Below are 19,160 nucleotides of genomic sequence, written 5' to 3' on the forward strand. Positions count from 1 at the left end.
TAGGCCGACTTAGGCACCATAAACTTAGCGATGTAATTGAAATGTACGGCTACAGAAAGTAAAGGTTTGGAACATAAAAGTCGCCACATACGCAATTTGAATTGTTTTACACAGCTACCTTGAAAGTCGCAAACCATTAGTAACCGAAACCATAACCGAAACTGACGCTGTAATTGGGGGTAATTTTGTATAATACTAGAACTACTCAACTCGGCCTGCAGGTCTCTGTATAAAACTCTGCTTCGATTACTCGAAAAATGTTGTTAAGAAGTTATTTTTCACTAATACATCGATACATTGTTAATATTGCTAGGGTTACGTGCTGAATTTGCATCTGTACGCTCGTCGAAACGAGTTTTTAACCTGACCATGTTTAGATATAGTGTTGTGTCATTTTTGTTCACATCTCTAGAGTATATTAACCATAGGTGTATAGGATTTTTGTATGAATTTGACAGTTTTGAATGATCAATCTTTTTCTTACTGTTTGGATGGTAGCTTGCAAAACGAAATCTACTCTCATAAACAGTTGCTAATAAGAAACAATAATCGCGTTGTTTCTCGTGTTATTGTACAACATTTCATTTTAAATTTACCTAGTTTAAGCATAAACCTATAGTTAATTTTTTTAGCATAAGAAATAAAGTAAACAATCTTGATGTGTCTTTTAATTGAAAAAAACACGTTTTAAAAATAAGTGACGGCAAATATGTTTTTCAATTAAAAGACATGTCAAGATCGCTTACCTTCTTTCTAATGCTAAAAAAATGAACTATAGTTTAGGCATAAACCTTCTACAGATTTTCTTTTGCCTGTCAGCCGATGAGTAGGAGTCGATTTACAAAATTTGTAATAAAATCTGTCGTGACAATAACAAGTTACTGTAAATGTAAAAATGACTTGACATTTGTACGTATATACTTCTTTTACACAAATTGCTTTATTTTGATTTCGCTATATCGCATTAATCACTCGTACCAACCAAAGCATTTACAAAACAAATGTATATATTTTTAACATTTTTTTTAAATAATTATTTTTACACGATAAACTTTGAACTTTGGTAAACGTTACAGTGGACTGAATTAATGTGTTAATTTTACATATTTTCACTTCTGCGAAGAAATTAGTGAGACAAATCATGTTACATGTCTAGTTCAAAGCTTGTATTTGACTGGACACGACCAAAATGGGTATGGTTTAATTGGTATTGTTCCTTTTTGTTTACGTAGTCTCCATCAGATATATCGGAGCAGCTAAGGTGCTCACAAATATCTTAGAGAGTGCTTGTTCCGATATTGTGAATACTTTGGCCGCTTCATATAATCTGATGGCCAGTGTTGGCCGAAACGTTAATGCAACTGACCATTCTTGCCCATTAACAAGTACAAATTGAACCGTCAACTGTAACCGTCCGTTACGCGTTTACGGTTCAATTTATAATGGTTGTTGGTCAATTGCAATTAACATTCGGCCAACACTGCTGATGGCGACTGTACAGAAATAAATAAAAACAATAAAATCGCGCCAGTCATATGACATTAAACACTGATTTTTTCTCACTAGATTTTCGTGTAACATTTCACAAACTCGTGTCCCTGTACTCGGTATAATTTTGTTATGGCTCCTCTACACGATGGGCCAACGCCGGCCACTCCAAGGGACGCAGCCTTGCGGTAGAATGAGATAGCAATATCCCTTGCTCCCTCTAACGCATAAATGCGTCCCTTGGAGTGGCCGGCGTTGGCCCATCGTGTAGAGGAGCCATTAGACTGTTTGTTATAACGTTTTACTTTAATTTGTTTATATGATGATCCCTCGGCTAGTACTGACAACAACTGTGGATATTTGATCTCATATTATGTATTATCGAGAACTATGAACATAACTTGATTGTATATTGCAAGCGTAGTATTTGAAAGTGTTATAGGGTTATATGTTACAAGTTTCTTTTATCGTTTAAATTGAAAATTGTAAGGAGAATAAGTCGGACCAAGGTTGAGGATATTGGTCGCGGTGAACGAAGCCAGATCGATTTTCTAAAGCAGAGCTTTAAGTAGCGGGACATACAGATGTAAGAGAATAGACTGACTTTAAACTCGTACTTTGATACAGGTATCTTGACAATTTCGTTGTATCGTCCTAGCGTGTAACACTGCGAAGTGCCTCTTCATCCTCTATAGATATGTAACTCTAAATCGTACCTTCCGTTGGTTCAGTTTATGGTTTTAGACCCGAGCGTGTCTCGGTGTTTAGGCAGTCACTGTATCTGTATCGGGTACGTCGGGTACACGCGTAAGTTCGTGTGTCATTCGGATAGATGGACCACGCCAGGTAGATCTCTCGTTTGGCCAAAATGCGTTACCATCGAGACTGATATGATAATGTAGAGACGACTACACGTAAACATAGTGAGACCTGCTTTTCGACGTACGCAATTATTTTTGAACATTTTGTAAATTTTGACGGCGAATATATATTTTTTACGGCTCTTCTTTGGAATAAAGAGTATTTTAATCTTGTCATTGCTCAAATCAAATTTTTTATTAGGAGCCATAATGCCGAATTTGAAATTGTAAACGATGTGATGTAATATTCCAAGTTGCTGATGTACATATAGTAGGTACCTATTGATTATTCAGTTAATGAATGTGATAATGTAAGAATCGTTCTAATATGAATGTTGATAGCTTGACGAGGAGTGGCGGCGAGGAGCGCCCGGCTCTTAAGGCCCCTGTACATATTGGGCCAACGCAGGCCAGTCCAGGGGATATCACTTGCTCCTTTTATCCAATATAAATGCGTCCCCCAGACTGGCCCACGCTGGCCCAATATGTACAGGGGCCTTTAGTGGCGCGTCAAGGAGTTAGGTATTAAGAAGGTGCTGACTTGTTAGTTTGGTTCGTAGTATAACGGCGTAGAGTAACAGACTTGTGACTGAGAGCAGGGTTTAAACTTCTTATATCCTTATCCATGTATATTGGATACGACTTGAGAACGACTGAATGGATGTGATGTGACCAAACAACAATGAAACTGTAGAATGGAGCGCGTATTGAATCTTTAATGTACGAATTTATTGTTTTCATCTCATTAGTCATTATAATTCTCATCACGTTAAGTTTTATAACGAGCTGCAGCAACTTATAGATTATCATATTATCTAGTGGATAAAGATGTGATTGTCGTATTTAACTGCTGCTTTACAAAACATGAGACATGAACATGGAAGAAAACCGAGCCAGTATTTAAAATCCGGAATTTCTGTGTAAAATTTTCCCAATAAGTGCAATATCTAGCCGTAATGTTGAAAATATTCTAGCAATCATATATTATTAAATTTGAGTATGTAGTGATTGAATATTTTAAAAGTATATAAATCTTGATTTTAATACATTCGTCTTGAATCATTCAATGTAATACATATGTATATTGAGTTGCAGTTTGATCGCTAACGTTTCGGCGTGCTAGTACCCGCTTCGTGGTCATATTTACATTGCTTCCTGTCAGCTTCCGTGATGCTTCTAGACTCCCTCACTAATTCCAAAATAATCTTAAATACTTTACATACAATACTTAGACTTATGTCACAGGTCCAGGTTGTAATTTAGGATATGTGTAAGCCTCTCCCAGTGTCGTTACCTAAGTTAAGGTTTAGTAACCTGAAGAATGTTAGCAGTTCAAGTGTGCTATACAAATAGTCCCTTACAGACAAGTTGTACCATGAATACGTGTGGAAGGGCTTTTCGGACTAAGCCTGCTTACAGAATAAGTCACACCCGTCCTGACTCCCGTTTTATAAAGCTGGCAATTACAATTATTACAAATTTAAAACTGCAATACACTGCCACGCTTGATGCGCGACGAGATACCTACCATTCTACAAAAGGATTGTAGTTTAGACTTGTAAAATTGTAACTTCTAGCTTTTAAAATTGGGTGCAGGGCTCGCCTAATGCTGTAAGTTCTCTTCGTCCCCGAAGTGAAATGTTTTTAAAAGTACATAAAGATATTTTTGTATGTTTTGGGTAGGACTTGCGAGAAGGAGAGTACCATAAAAGTAACTTGGCTAGGTCTTTAGATTTGATAGTTATTTTATAGATGGTTAATATTTTAATATTATTTTAAAGTTTGCTTTTAGATGAAGGATAGGTTTATAATTTTTATGACTATGATATTAAATACTAACATTTAAATAAACTAAACCAAAAGTGCCCATTGAGATAAGTTTACAATTCAAACAAGCCTTTTGTTTAGCATTTTGTTAAAAATAATGTTTAGGCGACAAAATTAGGGTATAAGAAAATTATCGGAGGATTGTTGAGTTTAGTTATCTAAAATTGTTGAGGTTTATTGATAAAAAAAATTGATTTAGTTTTTTTACATGCAGTGCTCAACAAAAGGCTTGATCTTTTAGAGGCATTAATTAACATCATTAATAATAGTGTCTACATTAAGTAATCATAAGAATGGTTTTATTATAGTTTTGTTTCAGAGAAGAAATTCTAATTACTATTTTTGTTTCCAATATTTTATCACTTTACCTGTTTTCACTGTAATGTATCTTGCTGTATTGCAGACATATCCAATATACAGACTGATTTAACTGCATTTTATTATTTTCTTTATAGTAACCTCTATATGTTAACCTTATAGATATCACCCATGATTATCTAGCATAAAACTGGCGTGATATGTGTCAGCATTATGGGCTCTATCCTCCATGCAGAGGTGGTAAAAACCGGGCAAGTGCGAGTCGGACTCGCGCACGAAGGGTTCCGTACCATAATGCAAAAAAAAACAAAAAAAGCAAAAAAAAAAACGGTCACCCATCCAAGTACTGACCACTCCCGACGTTGCTTAACTTTGGTCAAAAATCACGTGTGTTGTATGGGAGCCCCATTTAAATCTTTATTTTATTCTGTTTTTAGTATTTGTTGTTATAGCGGCAACAGAAATACATAATCTGTGAAAATTTCAACTGTCTAGCTATCACGGTTCGTGAGATACAGCCTGGTGACAGACGGACGGACGGACGGACAGCAAAGTCTTAGTAATAGGGTCCCGTTTTACCCTTTGGGTACGGAACCCTAATAAAAACGACTTACCAGTAGAGTCTGGGATACAAATGATATGATAGTAAATAATGTATGACAATTTCAAAAATCAGCCTAATTTGAATCGGTTCGAGGGTTCTGTACAATATTTTTTTATGAATGTCGCCCTTAATAAAATTTTACTTTAACATTTGATCTTAAAGGGGCGATACACACTAAAAATATCAATTGGCTACCTATATGAGATAGAGCCCGCTAACAGACAGGACAAGATTTTTTTTGAGTTTAATTGGTGTGAAAAAAACATTGTACAACATGATTGCAAATAAATAACCTGAAATCTAATAGAACTCACTGCGCACTTTACCATATTATCGTCGGGTGACAAGCAAGTCACTAACTAACACCATTGAAATTATTGGACAATAAACCGTGTTACAAGTGTAATAAAGTGCATTGTTACTTAAATTTTTTGATAGTACTTAGTGACTTTTGCTTGTCACCCGACGTTATGTTATAAAATGTGACAAAATCAAATTCATAACCAGGTAAATAAAAAAATTGACAAGACAAAGGTAATTTGTATATGGTGGTTGCTTTGAGGGCAATCAAAAGCACAAAAATAAAATTATATAAATTTTTATGTTCTCAATACTGTAAACTGCGTTTGGTCTGTACGTCATCTAACAATATTCTAAGTTCTTCATCCTCTATCCGCCCTTCTAGTGATGGTATTAGTGCTTTTGCTTCTTCAGGGGTCTCCGGGCACAGGTTTGCTAAACTCGCTATTTCAAATTTGTGTAACTTTTTTACTTGTAGAAGGCTAAAACAAAAATACAGAACTTGATAAGTGTATTACTAGAAGTGCTTTTAATGGTTAAAAAATTTCGTATTTATGTAGTTCCACCAACACAAAAATGCTGTGTCTGAGAGTATATAGACTTAGTCACCAGATGGCACTAAAATAATTTTGTTGTATTTTTAAATTGAGAATTTTTGTATAACTCTAAATTTAATGTATAATGATAACAATATTTCTGCTTACAATCCAAAAGTTACAATGTCTATATAGCAAAATTTGTACATACTTCCTGACTGCTGTAATAGTTTCTTTGTTCTTGAACTTCTTAAACATGTTTGTGTATGTTAGCGTCTTCATAAATACTTCCGAGAATTCTTGTTCCTCCTCGGCCGACTCATTCTGGGCCTTTCTGTGCTCCAGTAACATATCTACTTCAGATATCAACAACGTCTCTGCGTTTTCAAACTCTGTAATCAAGTCAAAACCCCCAATTTTATTGTACACTGTTCAGGTCAATGGAATTCATGGAAATTTTCCGACTCAACAATCATAGAAAGAATATAATTATGACTGTGTGACAAAGATCTAGTTCTAAAAGCAAGGACACTGCCGTTTACTATTAACTTATTCAAATAAAGGACTAATCAGACATAAGAAAACAATTGTAAAATTTGTTAATAAGTGAATAATTATAATATCAGTTACCTTTCGGAAACCGTAAATCCGCGGCGTCTTCCTCAATAACGTCTTGTATTGGCCCAGACATTGTAGATTGATTCGATTATATTTGTTTTGATGATTAGGATTTCATTAATTGTATATATGAAATAAATATTATTTGCGTGAATTCACTGAGTAAACCAAATTAACCAAAACGCTGACTGAGTGACCGCCGCGCCGCGTCCAGTCGTCCACTGACACTGACAGCAAGATACAGACCATAGACAACAAACGAATGACAGTAAAAATTTTAAATAAGGATTATTTATTTACACTATTATGGCTTTAACACACTACCGCACCGCATCGTGACCTTGGTATAGTGCAGTGAATGGCTTTTAAAAGTTAGGTCGCGGCGTGCATTACTTTGGCTGTTCATTAATATTTATAAAAAAAACGTGCTGTCACTGTCAACAAGGTTTATTTAGGTTATGTTTATGTTTTTCTATTTCAACATTTTGGGTGTTCTTCGTTACTTTTTTACGCGTATTTCAGTCTAGTTTCATGGCACTTAAAAATGCTCAATTCCCCTACTAAAAGTATGTATCTACTATCTACCAACTGTAATTATTAAAAAAAATGAATGTCATATTCCTTTATGGCTTTTCATTTCAGGATTGCCGACGCAAAGTGAAGATACGCACGGGATTTCTAAGACAGTATTTACTCACGTATCTCGTCTACATGGGCTCTTAAATGATTGGATCAGAGTGCGCGACAAGGGAACCAAGTTGTGCAAAGCGGTGATCGCACTTAAGTTACACGAGTGCACCAATGATTACTATCCTCACCAGTTACAACCGCTCACTGAAAGTCTGACGGAAGTTTTGGAAAGTCTAAACGATATAATCGAAGGTATGTCTACTGGTATTTTCTGTTATTTTGTAGTTTCACGGTGCCTTAGATTAATGTAATGCTGTGTTACTTATTTGATCAATAGAATAAAATAAAAATAATAAAATGTAATCCAGATTAAATACATTACATATGAGTCCCTTAGCTTCAAATTTGGCTTTCAGATTATGCGTTTTGGGTATTAAGAAAAGGTAATAGGGTAGATATTTGCTGAGAGGGTCGAATGGAATCGCTTCAACATAATATGTATTAGGTTTATTATAGGTTTCGGTTATCTAAAAAATAAAGTTTCTTGTATGGCAAATTTTGAAAAAAGCAAATCCTATAAACCTAGTTTTTCATTGTGTGAATAACATAATAAAAAAAACCATGGAGAATGGAAAATATTTAGAAGTGGAGTTATATTTTCTCTTTTTGTATTGATATATATTGTGATATTCATACATATCTCTCCAGGGGTAGCAGTGATAAATAAACAATTGCAAGCTTTGGCCAAACTACAGCAGGTGGCACAACCTGTCATATTGACTTGGACTGCAAAGGATATTTCAGAAAATGTGATTGAAGTATTTAACACCCTCCAGCAGGAGTACAGGCTTAAATCTGTTGTCACAGGTATGTTCCCTTGTAAATTTGGTTTTGTTAAGATAACACACAGCGTGTAGTCACAGAGTATGAAGAATTCGGCCTTCTAGCCTAGTCGGTAGTGAGCCTACGAAGCAGGAGGTCCCAGATAAGGGCACTTATTTGTGTGTTCATCACAAATATTTGTTTCTGGGTATTGGATGTTTTCTATGTATATAAGTAGTTAACTTGTCAATACTATGTAGATGTAGATGTAGATGTAGTGTAGGGACGCCTGGCCGGAAGCAGGCGGGCTGTCGATCGCGTGCCGCGTTCATTCAGCCCGATTCCCTGGAGTCGGAGCTGCAGGTTACTGTCCCGGCGGCATTCCCTCACCATTCTCCTCAAATCTTCTTGTTTTCCTGCAGAACAGAAGGACATCTTTGAGTTCGACGTCCTTTAGTTCGTTCTCTTTTAGTGTGTCTTTGCCGAATGTATTATATCGCGGTGCCGCATACATAATACATTTCGCTAGTAGGTGTAAGCTAGTCTCCTCCTTACCACAGTGTGGGCAGGAGGCATCTCTGCTAATCTCCATTATCTTAAGGTGTCTATTGAGAGTGTTATGACCTGTAATGATACCTGTCAGAAGTCTCAGACTGCTCTTACCTAGTTTCAGAAGATACCTGGTTCTCCTGTGATCTATGCCTTTGATCATCATCTTCGACTGTCTACATCCAGTTTCTTCTTCCCATTCTCTTTGTGCTTCCATCTCTTTTACCTTCTCTATGACCCCCTTCGTGACGTCCGCTGACATAGGTAGAGCCGGTTCCGGACCAATGTGGTCCATTTCCGCCCCCATCCTTGCCATCTCGTCCGCTTTCTCATTACCCGTCACTCCTTGGTGTCCTGGTACCCATGCCACCGTGACACTTCTTCGTTTGCCTATCGAGTTAAGCTCCTCCCGACATTCTCTCACAAGGGAGGAGGTAACCGATGTTTTCTTTAGTGCCTTCAGTGCTGCTTGGCTATCGGTATATATTACAACAGCGCCTTCTTGCTGCACACTCTCTTTAATTATATGTGCACAGCGCGCTATTGCACATACCTCTGCTTGAAAAACGCTAGCATACCTACCCAACGGTATTGATATCTTCTCTCCCAGTTTAGGGATTACTATGCCTGCTCCTGCTAGTTTCGTTGAGCTTCTTCTAGAGCCATCCGTAAAACAGATAGTCGTCGGGTGACTGACTTCTACCTTCCAGTTGTCTCTCTCTCCTATATGTATCCTATACTTCTTGTCAAATCGTAGTAGGTCGTTATTGGCCATCAGCATCTCAAATTTTGATAGCGCCTCTTTTTGTATCAGCGCGTGTCTCTTGTCCACACAGCTTCCTCTCCATTCCTTGCATGCTTTCATTCTATACCACTGTTCAGTGGCTCTTTTCTCTACCTCTATCCAGAGTGGCTTCAGGCCTAGCATTACCTCCAATGCATGTGTCGGGGTCGTTCTCATGGCCCCTGTCATCATGAGGCACGCTAATCTCTGTACTTTGGTTAGGTCTTTTTGGTATTCTTTAATACGGGCCCTATGCCACCATATCACTGCCCCGTATAGCACCCTGGGAAGTATCACCGCCTTGTAGATCCAGTGGATCATACCTGGCTTCAGTCCCCAATTCTTCCCCACTGCCCTTTATAGGCTGTCAATACTATAGGCTAGTCCATGTCAATACCATTTTTCCATCACTTTGATTTTGTTTCACTGCTCATGAAAATGGGTGGACAAGTGACAGAGATAATCCTAGTTGTTATAACATATACTAATCTATGATCCTAGTTTCTACTTGTAATTAACAAATAATCAAATACACCTTATTTCCTTTCCAGAGAACATAGCACATTGCAGAGATGAAAAACTATTAGACATGTATGGCACCTCATGGGAATTTGACACTTATTTTCGTGTGGAGTCTACCGCCTACTTATTTACTGAAGTTGGTTTAAATCCTATACAATAAAATTTGTAGAGTAGATCAGTTGATTATTCTTTTGGGACTATTATAAACATTAATAATATATGTATGTAGTTGAAATTCATTGAGATACGATAAGCCTAATGTGGGGGGGGGGGGGGCTAATATTTACCTAATAAAATTATCGCCTAATATTAATTTACTACTCAAATTCTGAGGATTTGTAAAAGACAGGCTATTTTCCATTTCATTTCATAAAAGTATGTATATTGTACCCCTTGTTAAAATCATAGAGAGTGGCGCATTAGAACCATATGGTAACAAGCTACAAAAGTTGATTGACCCATTGAATCCTTAAAAACCCAAGACTTTCGCCTCCAAAACATTTTAGGGATTGCAGATGTTTTTAAGTAGAATTTTAATATTGTATGATCTTCAGCAGGGCTGTCTCGTCACATGGTTGGAGGCTAAACATTAACTACCTCTCTGCCACGGCCACTAACAACTCTGTCGCCTGTCAAGGCTATCACTGAGGCTGCACTCCTATCTGTAAGTCCACTTTTCAAACATTTAAACAGCTATTATAGGAGTTCTTTAAAATTACGCGCCTCTGAAAAAAAAAACAAATTATGACTAACGAAAATGCGGACAAACAATACATTATGACTTAAAACTTTATGGAAAACAATAGAGACCCTCTATTATTAGGTCTACATATGAGAAAACATAAAGCTGCATGTACATGATTGTAGCGAACAGAAATTTACACGACGCACTGTGAGACTGATGTTGGCAGAACGCCGCAGCTGGACCCATATCATTTAAACCTACCTGCCAGACTGTAAATCTAGGCCTCACAAGTTATCACAAAGTTTAAAACTGCGATAAAGCTTTAATTATTCAATTTCGGCTGGCTTCTTAGCTTTTCAGAATGGACCTACTTGTTGACCGAAAAAATCGATCACCTTATTTGAGCCTTAATTATACCTACCTACCTAGTACCTATAAGCACAGACTTATTATATTATTGTTGTGGTTGATTATAAAGAGGCCGAGTTACCACACATAGGTGCAATTTTACTTGTAAAATGCTACGATTTGAGCAGCACATCCGAGTTGTATTTTAGGCACTTCATTCCATAGTATAAGGGCCCTAACGCTACGTCTTACGTAGGCGAACAACGCGCGAACGCGGCGCGGCGCGGCGCGGCGAAATCAATCCTTTGATGCCCATAGAAGTGTCCTACGTAAGCGATCTCGTTGCGAACGCGGTGCGGCGCGATTTGCACGCGAATGTCAGGCGGCGCGGCGCGGCGCGGCGCGGCGGCGGCCGCTTTCGCCGCGCCGCGCCGCGCCGCGTTCGCGCGTTGTTCGCCTACGTAAGACGTAGCGTTATACTCCATGTGCATAGAGACCCTTCTCTTGCTATGGAAAGCTACATGTATTGAAGCCAAGCTGCAATTTTGTTTAATTAATTAATGTTCTTATTTTAAAAACTGTCAGTCACATGCTGTAACTCCGCTTTGGCGCGAGTTGCGCACGAATAAAATACCTACATATTCGATTTTTATAAAATCTACAGCAGCTCTCATTCGCGGCAGTGAACTGCCGCGTCAGATGTGCCAGTCAATGCACCCTACGCCTTGAAACATCCCTCAACCGTACACAGTCTTATCGCACCTCTGCATTATGTACAATTAATTTTATCGTGGTGTTTATAGCTCACATAAATTTCTTGCCACGACGGTTACTCAGGTCTGTAGAGTCGTTATGTGCGACCTTGACCTTACGATTTACATAAGTCGATTTGAGATCGGCCACCGGTCGAGCGGGCGTAGCCATGGCAACGCTGCCCAAACATTGTTCTCGACGTAGTTCAGTTTTTTGTTGTTCGAATGTTTTGTAGGTACGGTCAGCCAAGAAAGTGGTCTAGCACTTTTCGGATGATAGAGTTGAAAAGTGGTAGACCACTTTCTTGGCTCACTCTACGTAAGCACTTACTCGCAATAGATTTTTGAGGGCATTTCGCTTGACCGTGTTATTTATTAATTATTAACTATGTTTAAAAAATATATTTTATTAAAGTACCTATACGTATCCATTCGTCTACAGCAGCAGAAGTCGAGTATTTTTTTATAATGATTTTAGTCTTTCTTAACTATAAGGCCTTTTATAAAAATCAAATTTCTATCTCGAGGCAAGTGTGTAGTAGCAAGATTCGATGAGAATGTCGTTTTCGTAACCTATACCTAACTTGATCCCATAAATTAAGGTTATAGGTAACTTCATTACATTTAAATCGTACCCAGTGGGTGGTATGTCAACCATCACCATAAAACTTAATAGATGTCTAATAACACGCGGAAACATACGCGAGACACCTACGGATTATTTTCTTAAGGTTATTTGCGTAGCGTAACAAATATTACCACAAGCCAGGCATAAATATAAACACGGAAGGGCTGGCGGTTTAAAAGGATTCGGGCCGGAAATTGACCTGAATTTTGTGGGGAATTGGGAGGCCACGTATTCCGAGCGAGGCGAGCGTTTTTAATCGGCCAAACCAATGTAATTGTAACATCTATATCCGATTTAATTACGAATAACGAATATCAACCTAAATAATGACAGGCGAACTTTGTATGCATAGCGTCAGTCTATTTCTTTTTCTGCTTGTACTTACTACAGTCAGCAGCAGAAGTTGCTAAGCGGACGAGGTGTTCAAAATTACCTTGACGCGCTCTTATTCTCTTAACCATATAATGTCGCGTCAAGATCATTGTGAACAGTGAACACCCCGTCCGCATAGTAACTATTGCTGCTGACTGTACATACAAGCTTTCACGAAACATATTCTTGTTATTCATTTGTTTTAAATTTTTAATCACGTTGAATGTTTGTTTATCATTGTCATATGACAATTTGAAATAAGATTAGATCACACAAATCTGATTATAACTCATTACCCGACTACGGCAACGCAAAAGGAGGGTTACGATTTACAAAATACGATACTATAAAATATGTCAAAATAAAGTTTAGTAATTTAGCGAGCCGAGTCTTAGCCTCCAACACGAGTTTTCGCCAGTCGCTTCGACTCTACGCCCTCCCTAGCTTTCCACCAGTAGTATCTAAAAAGTATTGATTTTGGAAAGTAATTACCTATTAGTTACTTGAAGTGCGCACTTAGTAGCTCTACCCTATACTGGTTTACCCCAGGTGAGCTCTTTCCTCCCGTCGGCACGCGATGGTAATGGCAGTAGGTACCTAACAGCGAAGGTACTTGCCGGCGGGTGTCATCATTTCACGCCCAATTAGCTGCCTGCTAACTCCTCACAAATTTACTAGATACGCCCACATTAGTATACCGTTCCGAAATAAGATTTTGGCAAAATATGCAAACATGGGTGTGATCGAAATACGTAAATTGTAAATAGTTGCGTAAATATGGTTTTGCGACGAGTTATGTAACTGTCGGGAGAATCGAGATACTTAATAGTACCGGTCAATAATAATAATATTAATTATTACGTTTCTTTCGCTATTTTTAACGATCACTCGTGTATGTAAGTGTAATGGTGCGTACGCTGTTACCCTTTATTTACGTTTACGCTTGAACTTGAATTGCCTGTAGCAAGGTAAAAGCTAAATTATGAAACAACATGACCGGCAGGTTAACAATAAATCGGTTTAGCAAACATTCTTAGCTTGCCTTCATCCAAATAAATAAAACTCATAAGTAATATCTAAATATCTACCATGCAAAGTGCGAACTAGTCAACTTATCATAGGTTATCCAAACCGTTTCTACCGGTGAAAATTAACCTAAGCTATGAAAATAAGCAGCCCTGATTAATGAATGTCATAATTCATATATTATAAATACCTAGGTACCACATGAAGCTGTTTAGAAATATAAGCATCAAGAAGCTGTACTTTTAGATTTCTCGGGTCTAATATTTGTGTGTGTTGCTGCCGAGATTTGCTAAGTTTAATAAATAAAAACCGGGCAAGTGCGAGTCGGACTCGCGCACGAAGGGTTCCGTACCACAATGCAAAAAAAAAAGCAAAAAAAAACGGTCACCCATCCAAGTACTGACCACTCCCGACGTTGCTTAACTTTGGTCAAAAATCACGTTTGTTGTATGGGAGCCCCATTTAAATCTTTATTTTATTCTGTTTTTAGTATTTGTTGTTATAGCGGCAACAGAAATACATCATCTGTGAAAATTTCAACTGTCTAGCTATCACGGTTCGTGAGATACAGCCTGGTGACAGACGGACGGACGGACGGACGGACGGACGGACGGACGGACGGACGGACGGACGGACGGACAGACGGACGGACGGACGGACGGACGGACGAACGGACGGACGGACAGCGAAGTCTTAGTAATAGGGTCCCGTTTTACCCTTTGGGTACGGAACCCTAAAAGGTAAGAAATCCATCCGTGTTCCGTGCGCATCTAGTTTAGAATTAGTTTTTTTAACCTCGCCGCGCACGTTGTTTACTTGGTGGATCCGCAGACGCCTGGTTCATATTCTGGCCACCTAGCAAAGGTGAGCGGTCGGCTCAAGATCAACCGGTATATGTCTAGCCGCGAGGTCCGTTACATGAACGCATTATCGAAAACAACTTATGCTGGAATGTCAGAGGCGTATGCTCTCGGGCTTGCTGGTAAGCGATATGAATCTAGTTGGTTGCTGATAGCAGTTTCCTTGGTTAAGTCAACATCGTATAATATGATAGAACTGCGAGGAAACGCTTATCTTAGAATTTTTACTTACCATCTCTATACACTCTTAGATTTTTCTTAAATATTTTAAGACACATTGATTTCGTAGATATGAGGGTTTGGTAGCGGTGCAATTTACATATCCAATTTAAAGTCGATTGAAGCCTATGAAATTTTAATAAGTATTGATTGGGTTTGCTATACCTAATGTGTGGTCTAGACTGTTTCATACACCGTGCTATGACAACTTAGGTAATTGTAATACCTAGAAAGTTCTTACTGTAGGTAATTCTTTACGTACCTATTCAATATGCTATAATTGCACTGTTTTTATTCTCTATATTGTCAACAATTGGAAATGATTGCTGCCCCTCAAATTAGACATTGTACATGCAGGTTAACGCCGAGTTTTCTATATGAACTGAATTGAAAACCAAACATTCAACACACTGTCTTATTAGTACCAAAATGCATACTCACTGTTTTTGATTCACGAACACTCCACACTTTTCTCTGTGCGTCTTCCAAACTATTATATTTTCAGTAGCGCGCGTTTTACATCACTCGTAGTTCAGTTACGAGACAGATCACACTCGTTGGCATTCTAACGACAATCGCGATCTTTCTAACTTTTTAGCAGAGATGTAGCCGATTCGCGTCCTGGCCGACTCGTGCGGTAATTTTTACCTTAGATGTAAACGTTTCCATTATTATATTGTTTGTTTTCTTTATATAAGTGTTATCATAACACGTTATTCATATATGTAGTTTAGCTATCGTTGTTTTTGTGGTACACTCAAATTTACGCTCAAAGTCAGTATAGTAAGATCGGAAAAGATGGCGCGCATGATGAGAAGCAATCTGGTGATCGCCATGGGCGAGGAGGACGCTGCAAAAAATGAAGGTGAGTCACTTAACATCTTTATTATATAAACACTTAGTACGTTATTGCTAATTTGCACATTGACGTCACGATTCGATAAAGGAGTTTCGCACACAAAGCAGAAAATATGTGCTACGGGCTACGGCGTAGCGCTACAAGGGGACCCATTTGACTCGAGTCTCGACACACCTGACGTGGCTACAACGAAGGTCAGTTAATTTTAAACTGAAACTAGACGTAATTGCGTGCACTCGTTTTATTATTTGACCACGTGACGCCGTAAGTTAACGTTTGGGAATGTAAAGTTGGGTTCTTGGTCGTAGGCAGAACGTAATATCGCGTCAAAAGCGTCCGGCCAAGCGCACGCTATTAAAAAAATTATAACTAACTACGGTAAATTATGATAAAAAACATATATGTATATTACTTTACATCAATATACATACTCGTACTTAAGACCACTTTAGTTTTTTCATTTTTTTTATGAGAAAGATGCGAAGCGCTGGTAGCCTAGCGGTAAGAGCGTGTGACTTTCTATCCGGAGGTCGCGGATTCGAACCCCGGCTCGTACCAATGAGTTTTTCGGAACTTATGTACCTACGAAATATCATTTGATAGTTACTAGCCGCTTTTCGGTGAAGTAAACATCGTGAGGAAACCGGACTAACCTCAATAAGGTCTAGTTTACCCTCTGGGTTGGAAGGTCAGATCGCAGTCGCTTTCGTAAAAACTAGTGCCTACGCCAATTCTCGGGATTAGATGCCAAGCGAACCCCAGGCTCCCACAAGCCATGGCAAAAGCCGGGACAACGCGAGATGATTATTTTTAATGAGGAAGACAGCTACACGTCAAATGTCAATCTGTCACTCTGAGCTTATGCTCAAACAATTATTTGTTTGTTAGGATTTTGTTTTTAAACAAAAACACGTCTCAACTAAACTACTTAATTGTGCCGTTGACTTCAATTAATACTGCTTCGCAATAGACGCAAAATAATACCAAAATATGCTGAGTTTCCTAACAAAATGAAGCCATTGACATGGAACTTATTAGGAGCATTCATCAAGTCGTGTCGAGGATTGGGTCGAGGCCCCATCGGAAGTAGGTCACAGTTCCTTCGTAGCTCATTTCCTTTAAATGGTTTTACAACACTAATAGCTTTTCTATACACTTATGCGTATTTACAACATAGGCGTATCGTTTAACCTTTCGTATTCTAGGTGAAAAATTGTGGCTGTTCAAAACATTAAGTTAACCTTTACATGCCATGCTTAAGTTGTAGAATGTAGGGGCATCCCTAAGTTAGTGCATACTAATCAGCATCAGCGCTGAAGTATACCAAAGGATTAAAAGGATTAACAATAGGTCTGTAGCCTGTCAACCTCACTGTCCAAGGCCCTAGATCACGCGGCCGCGGTAGGCCTAAGAAGCGCTGGCTGGACGTCGTGGCAGCGGACACAATGAGAACAATCTTACACCTGAGGATGCCGAAGACCGGGCAATGTGGAGAAGATTGAGGAAAGCGGACCCTGGCGCTAGGCCGGGAAAACGCTAGGTTGAAGATGAAGAGGTCTGTAGCCATGCTGAAGGTAATTTTAAGTTATCTATAAAATAGAAACTAAAAACTTTATTACCATGTCAAACTGCTACCACCAACGGCATCGATTCTTACCTTGTTTATAAAACATCTAAACAGGCTTAAGTGTAATTTAAACAGTTAAAATAAACTTGTTTCTACGGATGTATAGCGTGAGACCTGCAACTATAAATAACTTAATGTCTGGCTCAAACATTGTTTTACTTTCTCTGTAGGTCTTTTATTTTTTATTAAAACAAGGTTAATGAAATCAGTGGCCATTAATCAATCTTAATTTCTTATCTCGACTCAGTTATCGAGCTACCTACAAACCTTACCCTATAAAGTTACGAGGGTCTAAAGCCCAATAAAATACCTAACGTTATTACATTACTTAACTATTTACATTAGGTATACTTAATGTCTAACAACGTCAAACAACCAATCACACCGCAATATGACGCAACATAAACGCATTAACATTGTGCATTGTGGTACAAAATGTATGACTTGCGGTGCAAATGGTCTGTCATTGTAATCAAGCCGTACGTCATATCATTTGCCATAGATACCTATACTTCTCTTTCACGTCTTAGCGTTTGCCTGGTTGCCTCCTATAGTTCGTTTTTTTAGCATTAGAAAGAACTTGCAAGAAGGTAAGCGATCTTGACATGTCTTTTAATTGAAAAACGCTTTTTAAAAATCAGTAACTATTACTTATGAAAGCAGAAGAATATAAATGATCGTATTAGATTCATAATTGTTACATATTTGCCGTGACTTATTTTTTAAACGTGTTTTTCAATAAAAAGACACATCAAGATTGTTTACCTTATTTCTAATGCTAAAAAAACGAAGTATAAAGAAGCCCGGGGTTATCTTTGGCAACCTAATCGCAAGAATTGACGTAGGCATTTGTTGGTATGAGAGGGACTACCATCTGATTTTCTAACTCATGGGATACCTACTGTTCTCATCTGTGGGCAGGGGTACTCCAGCATCAGCTTCTCTCTCTAGACCGCATGACCGCATCTAATGGAGAGCGACACGAATTGTCGGCTGAACGCATATACCTATTTCAAATTAGCTTGACTCCTTGGCGCTGTGTATAGATGTGTAGCTTCGCTCTGCATTTTCTATCACATGTATAACGGGCAGTGCTCAAAGGAATTGTTAGAATTAATCCTTGTTGCTTCTTTCCGCCATTGTTCTAAGACAACATTTCCATCTTCACCACTTATATCGGTGGCAGTCCTCAACTGCATTTCTCCAGAAATGTTCTTCCTCGCACAGCTAAACTGTGGTATGAACCGTCTGCCTGCGGTATTTCCGGACCGTGCTGATTACAGATAATATCCATAACTGTTATATAACAAGGAATAATAAAATAACTATCTGAATATGCCTCCAGATCAAGTGAGGAATATCGAGACCAAGGTGCAAAAGGTGGGGACGTCATCATCAAACTAAGTTGGAGTTGGGCATGACATCCTGCCTGGCAGAGAGAGGTGATGCCAGGCCCCGTAGACAACGTGCCAATCGCTAACGCTACGTATAGCGAACGAAACGCAACGGTCACTGTTACAGTAATATGGAAGAGAGACAGAGAGACACAAAGCGATTCGATGGCGAAGCGCAAACGATTGTCACTTTGGCTAGGCCGCCAGGTGGACCAAAATATTAACGATGAGTGGATGACATTTGGAAGATTGCTAGTCACTTTTACATAAATGAGATTAATAAACTCAGGACACGTGGCGTTCTCGTAGAAAGGCTTATTCTCAGCAGTGGGAGATAAAAGGGTGAAATATGATGATGATACTTGTCGAACAAATGAATTTATTACTGCCTACAGTGCCTACGTGCAACTAAGTAGGAAAGTCCCTGTTTATTGCTCTCAAAATAATTAAATTTTATTCTGAAACGTTCTACAGGGATTATGTAAGTAGTTAAGATAGCAAACGTTGTCATTTATAATATTTGCCCAGGGAT

At 38.5% G+C, this 19,160-nt stretch overlaps 3 protein-coding genes across 3 annotated transcripts in view; 2 read left to right on the forward strand and 1 right to left on the reverse strand.

Annotated features, from left to right (window-relative positions):
* Positions 1-5,679: 5,679 nt before the first annotated feature.
* LOC134670183 (DNA-directed RNA polymerase II subunit Rpb4) lies at positions 5,680-6,748 on the reverse strand. The gene is made up of 3 exons (XM_063527880.1): positions 6,564-6,748; positions 6,145-6,325; positions 5,680-5,879 (listed from the first exon to the last, which is right to left on the reverse strand). The coding sequence occupies exons 1-3, from the start codon at positions 6,622-6,624 to the stop codon at positions 5,705-5,707; spliced, it is 417 nt and encodes a 138-aa protein (XP_063383950.1). The 5' UTR covers positions 6,625-6,748; the 3' UTR covers positions 5,680-5,704.
* A 249-nt stretch (positions 6,749-6,997) lies between these two features.
* Positions 6,998-10,514, forward strand: LOC134670177 (uncharacterized). The gene is made up of 5 exons (XM_063527872.1): positions 6,998-7,117; positions 7,194-7,433; positions 7,890-8,048; positions 9,888-9,994; positions 10,416-10,514. Exons 1-5 carry the CDS (start codon positions 7,096-7,098, stop codon positions 10,449-10,451), a joined length of 564 nt encoding a protein of 187 aa, XP_063383942.1. The 5' UTR covers positions 6,998-7,095; the 3' UTR covers positions 10,452-10,514.
* A 4,751-nt stretch (positions 10,515-15,265) lies between these two features.
* The window catches only part of LOC134670176 (uncharacterized), an 80,277-nt gene continuing 76,382 nt past the window's right edge, over positions 15,266-19,160 (forward strand). Inside the window, exon 1 of the mRNA XM_063527870.1 lies at positions 15,266-15,613. Within this exon, the coding sequence (XP_063383940.1) occupies positions 15,547-15,613 (67 nt within the window). The 5' untranslated portion in view covers positions 15,266-15,546. The remainder of the gene's footprint in view (positions 15,614-19,160) is intronic.

The sequence above is a fragment of the Cydia fagiglandana genome, chromosome 13, assembly GCF_963556715.1.
Source record: "Cydia fagiglandana chromosome 13, ilCydFagi1.1, whole genome shotgun sequence".
Lineage (NCBI taxonomy): Eukaryota > Metazoa > Arthropoda > Insecta > Lepidoptera > Tortricidae > Cydia > Cydia fagiglandana.